The sequence below is a fragment of the Myiozetetes cayanensis genome, unplaced genomic scaffold (assembly GCF_022539395.1).
Source record: "Myiozetetes cayanensis isolate MyiCay16 unplaced genomic scaffold, myiCay2020 scf9, whole genome shotgun sequence".
Lineage (NCBI taxonomy): Eukaryota > Metazoa > Chordata > Aves > Passeriformes > Tyrannidae > Myiozetetes > Myiozetetes cayanensis.
Window position 1 is genome coordinate 14782363 of NW_026088185.1, and position 20415 is coordinate 14802777.

Here is a 20415-nt window from a genome sequence, read left to right on the forward strand (position 1 = left end):
TGAGGTAAAATTAAGCAGGCACAGCCTTTTTTCAGGTTATATCCTGGGGATGGGAAAGGATGAGAGGAATTCTCAGAGTAAAAAAACAACAAACAATTTTGAGTTAAATAATGCAAAGTTCATACATCTGGCTGTTTCTGTTAAATTGTTCTATTTTTTTTTCCAAATTCTTACTTTTGGTGTCTTATGTTCATGGCACTAACTTTAATATGCTGTTATAAAAAGGATTGTGTGTCATTTTTGCATTTGGACAGTCAGAGTTGTGTTGTGGTAGAGGGCACAAGACAGTACTGATTTATAGCATGCTTTAAAACCAGGCTCAGGAAGTATGGAACCACAGGTGGAAGGAAGGAACATAGTTATAGGCCAAAGTAAAGAAGATTATTTAGAAAGCACCTGATGTTTATATCACCCAGATACATAGTGCTGTTGCTTTTTCACAAGCTATACAGTTTTAATTGGTTAATTATTAATTCCCTCATGAACCATCTACCTAGCTATTGGGAGGTTACAGTTTCTTTAAAATAACCCATTAAAAGGTTTATGATGGTAAACAGGGGGACTATTAGACAGAAATTTCCCGTCAGGGGTACTATAAGAAGTACTCTGCAGGTGAGAAATTAATCAGTTGATGCTCACGATAGTGGCAGAAGGATTGACAAGGGGCGTGGAGAGCTTGATTTGCGAAGAGCAAATTTACTGTTCAACATCTAAACATAAGCTATACCAGTGCTCTTCATCATCTGATGAGAGCTCTCCCACCACTAGTTCATGCATACAAGTGTTGGTGGTGTTCAGAGTGCATCCCCTTCCTTCAGGTGTGCAGTAGGACTCCTCACTGGTGCAGTTCAAGAGAGTTCAATTTCTGCACTTGTGTTTAATGAATTAACGTGAAGCCTAATGCAGATTTTCATTCTGGCTCTTAATTGTTGGTCATAACTATAATATCCAGATGCTGTCTTGCGTTATTTGAGCATTATTTTTCCATTTTCATCAGCAAACCATGCATCACCCAGGCTTGATTGGGATGTTATGTATACTGAGCATGGTCTTACAGCAGTTATGGTCCCACCAGATGCAAGAAGTGGTGCTATAGTCAAAACCAGAACACTGACACCTTACAAAGCAAAGCAGAAGTTACATTGCAACCAGGGTAAATATTTGATTAAAAATGAACCAGTATGTAAGGCAGTGCTGTAGAGGCGATTTATCCATATCTGAAAAGAGCCCAGAAGGACAATCCTATTGATTTTATTCTTATCTTGATGACCTTGTAGGTTGAGTTAATGGTTTCTAAACTCAATAGAAGAGTTTTCAGGACAGTCCTGTTTGTCTCCAGTCAAGGAGAAAGGAAAACATTGTAGAACTGAAAGATAGACTCTTAAGATTTTGTTCATTCTCTAAATCTTTAATACGTATTTTAATTTGTATGAGTGTAGACTCAATGAAAACATTGTACTTGTGTAATCTAGACAAGACTGAAACGTAGTTCATCTGTGTTAAATTATGTATTTCTCTTATTTGGAAGTCATCTAGAATTACAATAGACATCCTTACGATAGAAATTGTCTGATAGAAATTCCCAAAGAAACTGCACTATGATGAGGGTGGGGAAGAAACGAGCTGGATTTAACCGATGTAAAAGCCAGGCAGTTTCTCACTGTGACACTCATGGTGTGGCTTCTAAGGCAGCATATGTTTATGCATACATGCATCTAGTGAGGAAGCTGTTCTTCTGGGAAAGCAGGGCTGCAGAATCATCTGAGAGGATCATCTTTTGTGCCAAATCATTAATTGATTTTAAAATTGTCACAGCTTTTGTAAATCCAAGTATGCAATATAAAAGCAAGTATGCAGCATTTCATGTAGCTAATGCTAAGATACATCCTGATTTTCATTCCCACAGGGCATAGTGAACTTCACCTTCATACATGATGTTTTTAAAACTTGGATGCTGAGGGTTTTATAGATGAAGAGGTTGTTGCTCTCTCGTAAATGTTAACTATGAGAGCAGTCTGCATAAGATCAAGAGGCACCAAGGGATAACGTAATTGCAATTTTCCAAACAACTGGATCTAAATGAAGACTCATGATAAGAAAAAATAAGACAAAATAGATCTCATAGCTTCAGCATAATTAAGATTTTTGCCGGTGGCTGTTATGGGAAAACTTTCTTAAATATTTTACCCTTAAACCTTTGAAATATGTGATGTTAGATGAGCAGGATTTTAATTCTGCAGCCACTTTATTAAGCAAAAGCAGATCTGATTCCCAAACTTGTAACTGACAAAGAGGACCAGAACTGTAATTACCATATTTAATTACCTTTTTGTTTGGCTTTCCTAGTGGAAAGCTTCTTAAGTCAATCAAGATGAGGCAAAATTATGTTAAAGTGTAAAGTGTTTTGTTCTTACTAAAAAGTAAGAGAGAGGAAAAAACCCCAGAAACTACTCCTACTAATACATAATTATATAAAATATACATGCAAACGTAAAATTAGGTTTGAGCGTTGCTCTTTATTGGATAGGAATTTAAATTATGCAAATAAGTCTGCTCTTGGGAAATCACACATTAGTATTCTCTTCAGCAAGGTGGTTAAGCATGCCTAAGCATGTCCTCTGCTTTGCACAGGCAAGGAATAAAAAGGAAAACAACCCAGCAAACTTCTATAAGGTATAAAGGGGAAATAGGGCTTGTATTTTTAGTTATTTTTGGTTTAGTTCAAGTAAGCTTAATGATAAGTGCAGAGGCTTCTCTATAATGTTTCTATGTATTGTGAGCAGTATTAAAGCTTTATTTTAACAAAATTGACAGGTAAACACTTGACCTCTTACATGTTACTGAGTAGAGATCTTTTTCTGAAAGAGTCCTAGCAACATCCACTTGGTTCATTTCTTGAAGATATCTGAACAGCAAGCTATGTCTGTGTTTTAAAGTAGTTTCTTGTATTAGTGAGCTAGGCTCTCATTTCCTGAAGCAGTATCTTCTACCACATTTTTTTATGCTTTTTTTGCTTGTTTGTTTCATTTAATTGTCAGTGCTAGCTCTCAACTGTACAGTAAAGAGCTAAACTTAATTGTAAACGTTCTTGGAGAGTTGACTGTGATTTTATTATGGTCTGTCTTTTTATGATGTTGCTTTATCTTAACATGTAACACAGAGGAAATGATGTAAGTAAAACAGTAACTGATACTGCATAATAAAGTTCACATGAAGTAAGGTAGGGAAGAGAAAAGAACTCATGTCAGAATAGTGCAGTATACTGAAAATTGATAATAGCTTTTTTCTGGTGAGTTCTGGATAGACAATACAAAAATGGGAGCTACAAAGTGAGTAAAGGATTTGGGTTTTGATCTCCTGTTTGTAAAACTAAAGACCATGTCTCATAATAAGACACTAGTCTTATGCAAAGTGCTAATGAGACCATTCCCAAATGAGTATTACTGTCTATTCTGCTGCAAAAAATGCTTTGTCTGAGGAAGAGGAGCACAGAGCATACAATGTGAAGTGCTATCACATCTAGTTATAATACAAAAGTACTTTCTTGTCAATATTATATGAGAGAAAGTAAAACCTGACAAATTACAGTAGGGTTTTTGGTGTGCTTCCCCTTATGTTTCAGCATATGAAGACATGAAATTGCCATTTCATATTCACCTTTCCAAACCCTGATATGTGTAATAATTTTATTTGAATACAGAAATGGATTTCCTATGTGAGTTTCATACTGCAGCTTCAGAGACTACATGGAGCGATGCAAGTCTTTAAAAAGCCTCTTAACTGAATCACTCTTGAAATTTTTATATCTTCAGAATTTTAAGTCACAGCATTTTGAGTTATGATCATTTAGTAATAAGAACAATAGTTTTTCCATCTCTCAGAATTCTCTAAAAAGAATGAACTCATTTCACATACTCTACAGGGTAGCTGGCCATTAGTGGTATAGATGGCTACTTTTCCTTATAGATTGATTTTATGGATATAGATTTAATGAGATTTCTTAATGTTATTTTTATGCTCTAGAATTGTGTATATATATATATATAAGATAAAACTTGGTGGACTTTGGTCTTTGATGGACTGTGCTATAAATACTGTCTGTGATCTGGAACTGGCTTGAGCAACAGACACTGCACAGTCAGAATTGTGTGGAAGTCATCGCAGAATTTCAGTGGCTATTTTGAAAAAAGGTGAACAAGAGAGAAGTTCTCTGATATTACTGTGTTATGTTAATTTAACATTCTTGTAGCACACTTTTTCAGTACATGTTTTTTCTTAATTGTGAACCTTTTGGCATCTTCAGCATACTTATAGCCTTTATCACAACATATTCTTGCAACGCTGGTTAACTGTGGTATCGGAGAACAGCCCAGGTTGTAAGGGACCTTAAAAGACCATGGAGCTCAAGCTTCCTGGGAAGGGGAGCTTAGGTGAGATTATCTAGCACCTTGTCCAGATTGCGAAAACCCCCATGTCCCTGGGAGGTTGTTCCACTGAATGATTTATCTCACTGTATTTTTTCTTATGCCAAGAATGACACCTCTCCCAGTGTAGCTTGTACTCCTTGCACCTTGTCTTCTCCATGTGGTTCCTCATGAAGAGAGAGCCTCCATCCTCTTTGTGACTGCCCTTTAAGTACTGAAATTCTGTGATAAGTTCACCCCTAAGCCTTCTCTTTTCCAGGGAGAAAGGGCCCAAGTCCTTCAGTTTTTCCTCATAGGGCAGTTTCTCCAGACCTTTGATTATTTTCAGGAGCTTTCTTTGGACCTCTCCAGTCTGTCCACATCTTCCTTGATTTGTGGAATCCAGAACTGTACACAGTACTCTGGGTGCAGCCTAAGAAGCACTAAGTAGATTGGGATGATCACGTTCTTCTCTCTGTTTATAAAGACCCTGTGGATCAAGGATTAAAGATTAATCTTAATTAAGATTAAACATATTTTTTTTCATACTGAGATTTTGAAGTGATTGAAATGACCAGGGTTTGTTATGCTGTTTGTGTGTTATGTTTGTTGCGCAGTCTCTCTGTGTTTGGATTCGTGGCCAAACATTTGCGTCAAACATGGTTCCTATTTTATTCTCGGTTCTTTATATGTGACTATAAATATATATGAATATATTTGTGAATATAATGAATATGTGAAGTTGCAAAACATATTTTGGTGCTAGTCTTCATGTCACTGGTCAGCCTTCATACATGAAAGTAGAAGGTTTTATGAAGGATTGTGACAAAGATGCTCTGGCTCTTCTTTGCCTCTCAAGTTTCAGTCTAAATCCAAATCTGGCTCTGGTAAGGAACACTTGTCTCATTAGTCAGTTTTTCTCTTGTCAGGAGCCATCAATGCTGACTAAAACAAATTAACAGGAACTGTTTGGGAGGGACAGACAGAAGAGTGCTTGTGTGACTGTTCACAAATGTCCAAGAAAAAAATTAATGAGTTACCTTTCTTCTCATTTCTTAATGTGGAAATATTAGTATTTCATGGTTCTATTGCTGACAGTCTTTCATGTTTATTTGCATTGATGGCAGACAGTTACTTGGCTGAAGATTCAGTTTATTTCCAAAGACATCAGAAATTTTCTGTAAGGGTTCTTTTCTAGGTTCAGGAGGTGCATCTTTCTCATGATGTATTTGAGAATGGCTGCCCTGTGCAGGTTAACCCACTAAAGAGAGAATATGGTCTGGGACAAGACAGATATTGGTCTGTATTCTTCATAGCAGTTTTGAAACATGTAAAAGTCTTGTAGTATCTGACATTAAATTAATTATACAGGGCTTTTCCTTTCTGTGAGTTACCTTCTATGTGAAACCTATAGTTCTTTCTAAAGCCAGTTATTTTCTCATATACAACGTGTATTTGATAATTTGGGATACCAGATGAAACACTCATTTACCTGTATGTGTGGTGTTTTTTGTAGAAGTCCGCTCAGTTTTACTCTCTCAAAATTCTCTCTATGGAGTAAATTTTTTGAAGAAAATTCTTAAAGATGTTTTTTTTTAGCTAAATAATAAGAAATTGAAAAGAGGAAACCTAAGGTTAAGTTATTCTGAGATCAACCATTTCTTTTCATCTTCAACTAAGTCTACTTAACCATCTTGTACCCATTAAATTTTCCTCTGAAGCTGGTGAAATGAAAAAGAAGATACCTGACATGCTCAGTAGACCAATGGGCATGGAGACCTAGAAATACATGCAAATACAGAAATAGTAAAATAATTCCCTCATTAAATAATTGCAGATATGTTGGGAGTGGATGAGGTTGTTTCTCACACTGCCTCCTCCCTAAGTGAAGGCATTTGTGAAGGTTGTTTTAACCAGCCATACTACACCACTCAGAAGGTTTGGAGAAACGAGAAGCAGGTGACTTTTCTATCCCAGGTTCATTGACTAAACCACACTTAACTTCTTCATGAGCCTGACTTGAGGAAAATGTAAAGACAGGTAAATGAAGGGCTTTAATGTTACTCAGTTGGATTTGCGGGTAGGTGTTGGCTTCATCTGCTGCCTGGTAGAGCTTTTACAGGTCATGTAGTTTTATTTTCCCAACATCATGGTCCTGATGTGTGGTAATTGATTTCCACTGGAGCACTAGGGGTGAGTGTAAAAGCATTTTTCTCCACTGTGATCCTATTAAATGATTGATGCTGCCCTGAGGATGTTTAGAATGGTTCATAATAACATTATGGACATAAGTCTATATTTAAAAAAAAAAAAAAAAGGAGAAAAAGAGGACGGAAGGGAATTCTATCATTTATGTAATTTAATACTTTATTTATGCAATCAATTTATTATATCATTTGTTACTAAAGGAGACACAGAAGTGATCTTATTGTAATTTAAAATATATTGATAGTCATTATGATATAATTTACCTTTCCCAGGTGTTTAGTATGATTCTACAGCTGTCAAAATGAGCAGACTTCAAACACTGACTCATTTACAGAAAGTGATCTTTTGCTTAAGTCAATTCAAACTGCTTCTCTAAACTTTCAGCTTTCTATTTAAGAGCACAACTATTATGATTTTATTAAACTGGAAAATACTGAGTGATGTCCACCAGATTTTTGCTGAGTCCAGGAGGCCAGACATAACTTTGAAAAGTGAAGGACTTAGGAATAATTTGGTACAGTGGCAGAGATGACAAAACTTGAGATGAAGTTTTGATTTATCCAGAGTACTTTTTCAAAGAAAGCATCAAAAAACTTTTATGTGTTTAAAAGACAAAGTAAATAGTTTCTGATTTCCATTAAATCACTTCTAAGTGCTGTTAGTTGCCAAAATGCTCTGTGGCTAAAGAGGATCCTGGCTGTACTGCAGAGATCATCTCATTCAGCTGCTTTTAGTTCATCTGTTCCTGAATGCTTGTTATTCGTGTTTCATTGTGTACCAATGCAGAAAGCTTCCCTAGTGAACTGCCTAACAAAATGTGTCTTGCAAGCAGGACAGATGTAAGCCTCGTTCACTGTAGTAGGTCTTGCCTGTATTTTTTTTTTTTTTTTTTTTTTGGGGAAGCCATCAGGACAGACTAAATTAGTGCTGTATAAGCAGGTGTGATTGCAGTTGTGGTTCTGTCCCATTCATTTAAAAAGAGCTTGGGTTGTGATTTCTTTTAAGTGTTTCTCAGACTTGAACTGAGGTGAAGCTGAAGAATTGCAAGTCCCAGAAAGACAGATGGCCTAGTTTCCCAAGGACACAGTATCTGCAGTTTCTTTTGGCTTCTGTGCAATTTCAGAGGCTCAGTGCTTTGGGAAACTGGGTTGAGTGGCAGATAATAGTGAAATAGCCCTCAGGAATAATCATCAGATTAGGCTTAGTCAAATGGCTTTACACGTCTGATATTTTTATTTAGTTAAGAATGCTATTAAAATAACCTAATTTGAATAAGATTTTTAAATGAAAAACGCACAGGCACGTCTGTTTAAAAAAATATATTGTGTAGCTTGTCTGTTTTCTGTATGACAATTAAAAACTCATTTATATTTTTATGGACACAAATCTGCATCCTGTCATGCAGTGCAGTATGTTGATACTTTGCCAAAAAGGTGGCAGACTGCAGTGCTATGAATCTGTTAAAGTCCAAACAAATTTGTTTCAAGAAAATCAGTGAAAATACATGCCATTCTGATTGAACAAATCCAAATTACTTCAATCTATGATTAATTAAATTAGATTGCTTCAAAATTCATAGCAAGTGCCTGGAATGACCTTACTTAATGCTATCAGGGCTTTAAATATCCTCAGAGAACTTGGATTAGCTGACTGAGTACACTGTTAAAGAAAGCAAGTCCTGTGTGAGCAAGATGTCCTGAAGGGACAAAACTGGTACATCTCAAATGCCCTGAAGGAAATACATACCTGAATGCATGTGATAAAAGGCAGTTAAGGTATCAGATAAGAATCTTAGAGGTTCAAATTTCAAGATTAGTGTTTTATCCAGATTGAGCAGTAGAGGATGTCATGTATACATTGCAAATGTAACCTGTAAGAAATGCTTATAAAATATAACATGGTTCAGAGATAATATTTCAAGATGAAGTAATTGATCTGAGATGTCACTGTGATTTTTGAGCTGTAGCGACATAACCTACACCATTCCTGTGATGCTTTTAGAACTGCTAGCTTTGGAAGCTGCAGAGCAAACTGATGGAATTTTCCATCAAAATGCTATAGGTGGAGGTCTGAGAGTGAAGCCACTGCTGCAGCACTGTTCCTGGAGTCGGGGTGGATTGTTTTTCTTCTATCCAATGCTTGGAAATTTTCAGCCAAGCTTCTGTATATCTTACACTTATTCACACACAGCTCTGGGAGCATATGCTTATGTTTATAGTAGATATAAATACTTATGGAGTCTCGGAAATATTTGAATGACTGTGTGCATCTGTGAACCTGCAAACCTTTAGGGATGGATTTTAACAGGTGTAAATCTGCTTCTAATTCTGATGCGTCTGAACACATGCCATCTCTGCAAAGCCCATGTACACAATTCGATGACTTTGTAAAAAGAGAAGGCTGGCTGCCAAGAAAAATTAACCCTGTGTCTTGTGTCACTTAAGCAGTTTAATTGGCTTTCACACCTAAGGCTGAAATAAAAACCAGCTACTGCTTGTCACCATGCTCTGAGAGACTTGTCTCGTTGTAGAGTAACAACATCCATCTGCTTCAGAAGAAATTTGTTATAGCAGACTGTGCCCTACCGCACTGGAATTCAACTGCCTGACCACAGAAACAAGCCCCCAGGTGCAGTGCAGAGCCCTGGGTCAGCTTCTCACATGCATTTTCCGTGTCCAAAATAACCCTGATGAGGATTCTTGGGTGCTGGGTGGTTCGATTCCTTACAGCTTTCTTCCTTTCCACGGTCTGCAACATAGTTATGCTGATGCAAGAGTGTATTTTCTTTCCAGCTGGCTCTGAAGTGGGTGTCATGGATCTGATGTTTTGCAGAAATACTGAATCTGAGACTCCAGGATTAGGTATTGTGCAAACCTGGGGGAAGGGGAAAATTAAAAACAAAAACCAAAAAAAATCCCCAAACCTACAAAACAACCAACTGAAAAACTCCCAGCTGCTAACTCAAGTAGCACCAAAAATGAAAAGGATTTGGTGTGCAAGAAGAAATAACAAAAGAAGAGAGACCATCATAGTTATGCACAGTGGAGTGTGAATCAAATAGAGAAAGGATAGATAGAAAGACCAAGAAAAGAAAAACTGAGAGAAAGGGGTAAACAGAGGAAGGATTGAAGGGTAGGCAGCCTGGGGAATGTGCAATTCCTCTCCAACTTGAAGAGGCTGTGTGGGAGAAGACTGGAACCAATACACAATCCATAGAAGAACAGACATCTCACTTCACATTTACAGAGTGTGGGTATAAATCATATTTCTTGGGTTGTGCCAGTTAAGCGACTCAGCCCCCGAAGGCAGGAGGCTTTCCTCAGCCTCAGTTTTATGACTCTGGTTGAACACTCTTTCATACTTCAGTCCATTTGAAACCCCTGAGTTTGAGCTAGGCTGTACAGGCTTCCAGCCCTGTGTTTTGTAAGAAGTGATTTCATCTGTAGGAGCTTCCTGTTGTGCCCTGCCATTAAATGAGAACGTCCATTAAGGGAGGGAGAAGGATGGGGGAGGGTGTATAGAGTTATAATCTGAACAGAAAGAGATATTGGTATCTCAGATGAGTCTACCAATAAGATTCCCCTTATTAGCAAACCTGTGAGTCAGGAATGATGTTTCTTGTTATGGTTTAGTTTCTTTTCCTGTTTCTTCTTGCATCAGGATGCTACTCTTTTCATAACCAAAAACTCAGGCATCAGAAGGTAATTTGGGGTCATCACTAGCACAAATTCTAACAAGTCTTTGGCTCAATGTTGTCTCTGACTACTATTTACAAAAAAGGCTTGTCCTTCCAAAAATGTGAGCTTTGATTGATCAATGTATCATTATCTCCTTAAAAAGGAAAATGAAACAAATCGGTTCATCAAATGTTTTTTGTCTTTTCTGTGTTGCTGTTTCTAATTTAGAAATTTGTTCTGAAACACTCCAGAGAGAGGGAGAAGGATAAAGGAATAATTTTTATGAGATGGCTCTTAAAATAGGGGATTAATGAAGTTTGAGATGTCAGCCTATATTATGATGTACCTGACTGTGTCATTTATTTCTTAGGGCTCCATTTTCTGTAGCCATAAAAGTAAAACTGTCTTGATGCTTCCTACCTATTTTCAAACGTTTTGGATATTAGTCCTTGCAAAGAGTATGTATGTTTGGTGTTGGCTTTTTTTTTTTTTTTTTTTAAATCAGTTCCTGAGGCTCTTAGTCATTGGAAGGATTTAAATATGTTTCCAAACTAAATGTCTCAGAAGGCTGTCTTAAAGTTGCTTTTTCATGTTGGTGCTAATGTCTTTCTCATTTTTGTATCATTAATCTAACATTTTTGTGACTGTGACCTACTCTGCTTCCATTCATGTCATTTGAATTGATGACTTCCTAATGCCTATTATCCCTTAACAACAGAGAGAAGCATGCTGATTAAAAAAAAAAAGTTATCTACATGGAACTTTTTATTGCTCATCTCCCACAACCTTTATTGTATTTTCATACTTCTGGTGTCAAAGGAGTGGATTTCGAGAGAGTTAAAGACTTTTTTTCAAGGTATTCGTGACATTGAATTCAAGTACTTTCCTTAGAAATCAGACAGTAGCCCTTACTGGTATAAACATATGCCACAATGTGGTCCCCCGCCCAAGCTGTAGAAAGTTCTTTCAGCAGCCTCAATCTGTGTCCTCTGCTCCCCTTTCCTCTCTCCTTTTTCCCTGACAGCACTTACGCTTTTGTTTAAACCCCAAAGTTTCCCTAGCCTGACCGTGCAATACTTTGCACTAGAATTTGGGAATTTCTGGAGCATGAGTGCTGCCTCTTCCTCAGTGACAAAGTGCTTTCCAAATGGCATTGAACTGTTGAGCTTTGGAGGTTTTTTTTGTTGTTGTTGTTGTTGTTTGGATTTTTTTTTAATGGTGTGCCATGACTTTAAAAAAACAAAAAAATTTTATGTCTCAGGAGTAATGTCACTGGGATTTATCTGTTCTGATGGAATAATGGTTTTTCAGCTCTAGTTAAGATGTCTGAACTAAGATGATCAGAATAGAACATGCTTAGTAGAGAAGATTTGTCATTATGAAGCAGGACGTATCACATACTTTCATTTTGACTTCAGGAATTTCACAGATGCTTTAATTTACATAAAACTTGATGCACTTGTCACATGTTTCTGGTATTGCTTACTTGAACTATAATCTTCGAGGCCAAGATTCTTTCTTACTTGAGTAAGTAGAGCTCTTGGTACTGTAGAGCTTGATGTCATTTGACACCTCTCACCATTACTGTATACACATAGTCAAAAATAATCAGGGATCTTTTATATATTTTTTAGACAATCTTGCAGCTGCTTAATCTCTCTGATTTTCCATTGTTCACATTATTTAGGAACTCTTTATCATTAATATTATGACAAATGTGCATGTGTTTGAACTTTGGAAGCAAAAACTGGTGAAGCGAAGATATATATATATATATCTATTAAGCTTTTACCATTTCCAAATATATCACTTTTTCAATTTTAAATTTATGTGAAGTTTATACAGAAATGCAATGCAAATGGAGTTTGAGAACTGAAAAGTTATGAGTCTTCCAGAATCTGTGTGCTCATGATAAAGAGAAAGGGTTAAAGGTGTCAGAAAAGTAAGGTTGTCGTTCTCTTTTTTCCAACTGCAGTGAAGTAGCTACTCATTGGGCTGAATCCTAAAACACTGTCATCTAGACCTTATAATGACAAATTCTTGGATGAAAGTAGCAAGTGAGTTGGGGCAATGGTGATTAATGGCTTGAACAAATGCTGTGCATTTATAGCTGGCGTGTCATGCCTTTGATATTTGTTAGGGCATTGAAGACTGCATAACTGTAGGACCCGTTGTGGTCCTCGAGGCTGCAGAAAGATTTAAGAATTTGTCTGTGAAGATCCCTGTTCAGGGGGAGAATTAAACTGACACTGAGTTTTACTGCCCCATCCCTTACAATGACAAAGGTGCATGTCTTAAATGGCATGACATCTGGTTGCTAAGTATGTGCTCCATGAAAGGGTCAAATACATTTGTCATCTCACCTGTGTCCTGGGGGAAGTTGTATAAGTTAAAATGTCATCTTTATGGGTGCATTGTAGGTTACCTGTCATGATGGATTGTCACACCAAAAAGCAAAACTAAGATCTAAGGAACTGGAATGTAATGATTTAATTATGTTTTCTTTCTCTGAATATCATAAACTGGAACAGGAATACTGTTTTATCTAGCATGCAACAGAATACAGAGTACTAAGTTTAATGGGATATATAGACCCACGTGAATATATGCGTGTAAGTTTGATGCATCTATGTGAAGTAGATATACAGGCACGTAGCAATAAGTGGAATTTGCTTCATGTAAGCATAAGTAAAAAGATATCAGCATGAGCTGGTAGTTTCTAATAGTCCTTTTTATGCATTTCAAGTATATGTTTACCATGAGAGAGATGTATCCATAAACCAGGGCAGAATTAAATGTTGCTTTTCTAAATCCTCCTAGAGCAAAACTTACAGTGAGGGCTGGATGACAGGAAAAAGAAGAGGTGTAATACATATATGACTGGATGTGCTGATGTCTTGGTGGGGGTTATGATTTAGGAGTTTGGGAGAATACAGTTACTTGCCTCTGCTTTGAATCTGTGTCTGTGTGTATTACAGTTCGCTGTAATTAACTTGAAAAGACTCAGAGGAGAATAACTGAACTGCTTTGATTCAATACTTTTCTGTTCTGAGAAATTTCTGGAAAGCTCTGGAAGTTGGTCATGTCTTGTGAAATATATCTACTGAGAAAGGGATTTGACTCTTACTCTCTGGGCATGTACTTGACCCCATATTTTATCTGTTCCTGTGTGCCTGGACAGTAGGATCAGGTTTTTCTACCTTGCTTCTAACTTGTTTTTCTCCTTCAAACTGGGATGATTCTTAGGAATTGTATTAAGTGTTTTGTATTAAAATACCACTCAAGTGTGACCAGCAGACTTCCCAGCATGTTTGACATGTATTCAGGGGCTTCAGTATTCTTCTGACAGAGTTACCTCACCTTGGCTTTGATTACTGCCTTGGATTTTAAAAGCAAAGTGTGGGATTTGGCACTACCTGTGCTTAATAAAATGTGGATTACTGGTGCTGATCCTTTATTACAAGAGGTAGGGAGGGTAGTTGTGGTTTTTATTGAAAAAAGGTTCTTCCTTTCACTTACTGGTCATTGTTTTAAGTCAATGTCTTGGAGGGTGCTTGTAGTTTATTAGTGTGATATTACACATATTGTTATAAATTAATTGAGATATTAGTAGTATTCATTCTAGCTGCGATGGTAACAGTAGCATTTTGCTGCTCAAAACGTATATGGAAAAATATTGGTGAACAAAGGTGAGGATTAATAATCATGATGGGTAGTACAATAACAATAAGGTGAAACCTTGACTATTAAGTTTTGTCTTTTTCCTATGCATTATGTAATTACCAGATGTAGCCCTTTTTTTTTCTAGACTGCCCTTTTGTGAAAATCTTCTACAACACCTCTGTATGTGATTAGTATACAGTGCACTGCAGATAAAACCTTGAGAACAGGCACAGCAAGCCTAAAGAGTTGTTTGTGCATGAAAAGCAAAGGATAAAACCTAAAGGATCCAAGCATGGCTGTGCAGAGAAGCCTTTTATGAATTTGACAGTAGAGTGCTATTATTGCTGCTTGACACTAATCTCTACAGAAGTCCAAACTGCTAAATTTTGGACTTCTTGGAAAGAGGATTTTTCTTACTGGTCAAGCTGAAAATACAACACATCTACATACAAAGTCCTTTTTTCTTCAGTGACGTCCAAACAGTACAATTCTCCAAGTTTCTAAACATCAGCCAAAATACAAGCATGTCATACCTCAGTCTGCTAGAGAGAGTTACTTATATCAAAGCAGTGTGGGGGGAGAGCATGGATGTAGGAAGAATCTAAGTGTAAACACTGTGTTTTTTGTAGAAGCTGATGGATTCTGGCCGAGTTTAGTTTCTTATTAAAAGGTTTTAGCTAGAGATAGTAAGTAACATATTACAGGTACTCAAAATGTCGCTTCTCCAGCCTCCAGATTACAAGAGAGAAAATACAGGGAGGATGGGGAATTTAAAGCATGAGCTTTGATTTAAGAAAAAAAGCCACAATCTCAGCATCTTAGCAGTTGAGCTGTATGTCAGCTTTTCTTTCTTTGACTACAGGAGCTGCTTGTGAGTGAAACCTGAGTGCGTTTGCCTTCAGATAATCTCTTCAAGAGGTCTTTCCTTTCTCATTGCTCTGTGGTTCTAGTGTGCATGTTTTTGTGCTCTCTCTTCCCTTCATTTAGATGTGTGGTGGTAGGTATGGCACAGTGAATGTTGTACCACTCTGTATTATTCTGGAAGGTCAGCACCTGATAGCTTTAGAAAAAAATGCATTCACTTTTATGTTTAATTTAGCATTGTTCCTTACCTTGTTTCACTTTGATCTTTATGTTTTTACTTTCTTTTCATCTCTCCTTCTATTATAATAACATTTGCCCTTTCATTACTTTCTTCTCATACATATTACTGTCTGTAAGCCTTTCCCGTCCACCACCTTCCTCTTCCGTATTCCACTGTTTCTTCCAGCCACCCATCCTTACCCTTGTGACTTCTTTAGCACCATCTATAATGCAGGAGCTGCGTGATCGCCTCAGACCAGTGTTCCAACAGGAGGTGCTGTCGTCCTGCTTCCCTCCTCACCCACAGCACCTCTGTTTTGTGCTTGCACGAGTGCATTGCTTGCACGAGTGCATTGCATGCCCTCATACCTAGAAAGGCCATCATGCTAGCAGTGTGAAGGGGCATTCTGTGCTGTAATGGATCTCTGAAGAGACCTTCTTGGACAAACAAGGATGTCAGGGTATCTCCAGAATCTTGGGACAGTGGGTGTTAGTCAAGTAGATGGTAGTTAGCAGTTGTTTTAAAGAGGGGGAGGAATTAAAACTGTGACTGCTCGTGCACTGGAGATCCCACTTTAGATATGAGCTAGATGTCAGGCTAAAATACTAAATCTGTGATCAGTGTGTCCTAAGGCCTTCTGCTGCAACAAGAGTCTGGTCTTCTGTGAGACAGGAGGGAACTGTTGAGAGGGAACTATAAAGTATCTGTGGTGCATTGAACTAGATAAAGGGTTAAAACTGAGCATGCTATCCACTGGAATGGTTTTAGCCAGGAACTATCAAACATTGCCAAAACAGAGACGTTACAGTCATTGAACAAGTGGAGGGAATGAGAGAAGTATGCCTCCCAGTTCGGGGGAGATACAGTCCTTGCTGTTTTGTCTTGCTGCGATGCATAAACCTACTACAATATGCTTATGGACCATGTGAGATTCTTCTGCAGTTAACAGTGAAATTAAAAAAATATCCTTCAGTCGTCACAGAACATACAATTATTATTATCAGCATGAGACAACGTAGTATTTATTGAGAATACTGGTCATCTTGTGAAGTCATCAGACTCTGTATAAAACTCCAATAAAGTTTCATAGAAGTTTGGTGTTGCCAATCCCAAGTGTGCAGTGAGAATGAGTCACATCTTCCAAGATTTGCTTTAAAAATCAGAGGTTTACTTTTAAGTGGGTTTCATTTTTATTTGCCTTTTTATTTCCAAGCTGATTCATTTTTTTCCACTGTTAACCAATGCCCACACCCCTCCTTTTTTTTTTTTTTTCAAGGAAGAGACTCTTAACAAGAGTACCAAATATTTCAGCACATGTAACAAAGTTATATAATTGCTGCCAAGTCATGTTGGCAGGCAATTAACAGAGTAATCCCCCTTTAGTGGAAGGGAGGAGTAGGAGGTTGTAGAATAAAATAAGATTAAGCTAAAGTTTCATGTGTGCTGTTTTGAGTAACCAATAATCACATACTAGAGAAGAGTGTTGTCACTGGAACAATATGCTTTAATATTGTACCCAGTCCTGAGTAATCTTGTCACAAAAAATTTTTCTAGTATTTCTAGATATGTGGAAATTTGTTCAAACTAGTTTACTTTTCAGTGTTGTCTTTTATCCTTCCTCTCATCCCTTCACTTTTGTAAAAAACAAATTAGGAAATCAAGTAAGTCTTAGCTCTGTATATTTAACACAAAGCACCAAAGTGGAAGAATTATATAGATTTCTTCCATAATCTTTAGTTCTCCAGGAGGAATTATCTGACATAACTGCAAACTTCATCAGATAAAAATCTGTTCCTAATGATCCTGGATATTTGGATTTTTTTCCTAAATAAAACTCTTTCTATCAAATGTCCTTACTGAGATGTGCTTGAAAAAATTCTGTTAGAGTCAGAAGTTCTGTGCAGACCCCAGTTGTGGCATAGTGACACAGCATATCCCAACAGTGAGGGACTGCATGTTAGAAAGGTTGCTCTTTCAGTTAGAAGCTTTCAGATTATGGGCCTTTTGTTTTTATTAGTAGGATGAGGGACTTTTTTCTCTTCATGGGGAGGTTAATTTAAATTTTGAGCAATTAGTCTGTGGTAGATTTTGGTGGACAGTAGGTACTTGCCATGTTAGCAGCAGCATTCTAAATGTTTTTATTCCATGTCCAATTTGGTCTTGCAGGTGACTTTTGCACTAAATAAAAAGTCCCAAACTACCTCCCTGTTTGTATGTCAAGCATTATGGAAAGATGGGACCCTTACTTTTGTAAAACTTAAGTTTAACCTACCATTTAGATTTTCCCTCATACACTGTATTAGTTCTGTGGGGAGTATTTCTCTTGGTCAAAGACAGACAACTAGTTTTAAACCAATTTCAGGAGATGTATTTTAAAATATATTAGACTTCCTGTGAATTGATGACTTTCTCTTTTTTTTTTTTGTGGTTTTGTTACCTCAAATTAAGGTGGCACAAGCTACCGCCTGTCTGCATCACTTCTGCATAGCCTGGAGAGGTATCATTCACCAATGGGAGTGAAGTAGCTTTATGGGACAAGACATATTTCTAAGCAGCTCGAGTTCAAACTCAGACCTTGCACCAAGTCAAAAAGGAGCTTGTGAGAACATTCCTTTTGCTAGATCTATTGTGCAGAACTTTCTATTCTGCCAAACTAACAGAAGAGAAACATGCTTCTGGGTAAGTAATTCCATGTGGAGGTTGAAATCTGTCTTTCAGCTAGCTGCATAAGAGAACGCTGTATGCTTGCTCCAGCTGTAGGGAAGGAGAAATACAGGCACTATTTAGCTGATTTATTTTTAATAGCAATCCATTAGTGAAAGCTGCAGTCATATGCTGTAGTTTAGGAACTGAGCAGTCAAATTAGGAAGTATTAGCACTGTAGGTGACTGTGATCTGTTTTTTTTTTTTTAGATACTTTTTATCTTCAGGTAAACTGCGACAGAGAAATACAAATGCCAAGATCAGCATTTGAACTTTATCTTTTTTTTCTTTGCTTGGATGGTAATTGTGACATTTTCTGAAGGAAAGGCTGTAAATAAAACTTCTTATTAGTAAGCCCACTGGAAGAATATATTTCTTAAATATGAAAATAAATTTTTCTTATTTGTGAGCATACTGATGGTTCACTGTAAAAAAATTAATGTGGGAATATTATATGACTTTAATTCCCTTTTATCATTTTTCTGCTAAATCATGTTGACTGATATTATGTTATGTAATAGTTTCAATAAGCATAAATAGTAGTAGCATTTGAAACAGGGAATGCCTTCATGTACATTTTAAAGAAGTTCAAATTTTTAAGCTTCTGAAATGTTAATGTGTTGCAAATTATATTATATATTGCTTAGCTGCAATGTTAAAAGTGTGCGTGATGCATTCAGAAGGCTCCTCTTAGGATGCCTTGCTAGGTCAAAAATATAAATACTCTCTGTTTATAGTTAAATGATTAGCTTGGAGAAAACTTTTTTTTTTTCCATGCAGGGCAACCTTAACTGGAGGAATGTCATTGGTAGTTTTTTCAGATGTTGAAATAAATTTTATTTGCTATGAATTCAATGTTATAAAATACTTTCTGCTATATGTAAGTATGATCATCCTTGGGCTGTGGTAAATTCCATTTCATAGGATTCCATTGCTTTTAAAATTACTACATTTTTCTCTCTCTTTTTTTAACTAAAACTGATGTGTATCCACTGACCATAATTTTTGATTACTGTCACCTTATTTAACTTTCTAAAGTCAAGAAAATGGCCTGGAGAGATGTTTTTGTAAGGCAGAGTTTAAGATTAGTGCAGCATTTAGCTTAGTCTAGCTGAATTGATTAGATTTCAGCAAATTAGGTTGCACGTTGGTATGTGCTTCAGAACTGCGAATAGATCTACTTCATAAGCATTTATCCCATGTTCTCATTCTCTCCTTATATGTGTCTGTGACACTGCTTCTGTATTTTGTTTGGTGATGATAATTTTACACCTTGGGTGCTGTATTCTTTGTGGTAGGGAAATGCTTTCTGGTTTTTCCAGTCTTGGCTTCTTTGTCATTTTGTACGTTCAGATATAGTCACCATAATAATGTGCTGTGCTGCACAGAAATACACGTTGTAGAAGGTTTTAACAGAGAAACCTGAAAGAAATGTGGTGACTTGGTTGTTCCTGTTGCTCGCTTACTTGATTGCAGCAATCTGTACTTAGAAATATTAATTCTGTCTGAAGTTGGAGCAGTCCACACCTTCCATGCTGCCTTCAGGGTGCTTTGTTAAACATCACTAGACATAATTTCCCTGTGCTGCGATTGTCATGGTAATGTTTAAATTCACATTTGTCTTTCCTTTTCTGGTGTGGCTCATTGACAGCCCACGTAATGGGCCACTCTACTGTGCATGGCCCACAGCAAATGGCTACTGGGCAGTGCACACAGCCTAAAAATCTTGGGCTGTTCCTGACTCCTGGGGAACGTGGCATAGGCAATGGGCAGTCCATGCTGGCCAGGCATCATCTGTCTGCACCTCTTGGCTAGCAGATAGCAAGCCAAGCTGGCATAATCCTGGCAAAATGGTTTACAAGCTGAGAGAGAAGTGAGAGTCCAAAAATTGGTATCAAACCTTTGGAGAGAGTTGCAATGTGATGAAAATAAAAGAGAAAATTCTGTCTATTCAGAAAGTGTGAAAAACCTTACGAAAACAAACAAACAAAGCAAAAAGGAAAATCCAACCAACCAAAGAAAAAACAAACCTGCCAAACTCAAATAATTAAAAAAAAAAATCCCAGTTTTAATGCATCAAAACTGCTTTATGCAGAACATGCAGCTCAAAAGAGGTAGTCTGCTGAGAGAGGAAACTCAATAAAACTTGAAAACTTCTGCACCAAATATAGTACAAATTTTGACCAAAGCTGAGCAACACAAATGTTGGCAGAAGAGGAAAAACTTCCAGGCCTTACTGGTGGCAGTGACTACCCCTGCTTTTGAGGAAGCAGGCACAGGGCTTTGAGTCATAGGGACGAGAGGCAGCAGTGGGGGTCAGAAAGAGTCCTGGAAAGGGGATTTTTGAACAGGACTCTGAATTTGTGGTAGGTGTCTGAGTAAAGAGTCTATAAGTACAGAAGTACCCTGCCATCACTTTCCCAATGATATCTCCTAAAGATAGGAATTTAAAAAGGAAAGATGAAATCAGCTTTACAGGTAAGCAAGAATTTCTGTGGTGGGCACTGGTAATGAACAGCGTGCAAATAAAATTCATGTCAAAGGTCTGCATTTACATAGGTGAATATTCCAGATGCATGTGCAGATTTCTTGATTTTGCAGACAGGTATTTGGGTTTGTTCAGTACTTGAAAATTTGGCCTTGGGGGAAAAATGCTTTTATGTGCTGTAATACTAAA

At 37.2% G+C, this 20415-nt stretch overlaps 1 protein-coding gene across 6 annotated transcripts in view; it reads left to right on the forward strand.

Moving 5' to 3' along the window:
• The window catches only part of ZNF385B (zinc finger protein 385B), a 167720-nt gene that overhangs the window by 58815 nt on the left and 88490 nt on the right, over positions 1 to 20415 (forward strand). Inside the window, exon 2 of one of the 6 annotated variants that reach the window (XM_050339973.1) lies at positions 17484 to 17714. The exons of the other annotated variants lie outside the window; for them this stretch is intronic. Coding sequence (XP_050195930.1) covers positions 17705 to 17714 — 10 coding nt within the window. The 5' untranslated portion in view covers positions 17484 to 17704. The remainder of the gene's footprint in view (positions 1 to 17483; positions 17715 to 20415) is intronic. 6 annotated transcript variants of the gene reach the window in all.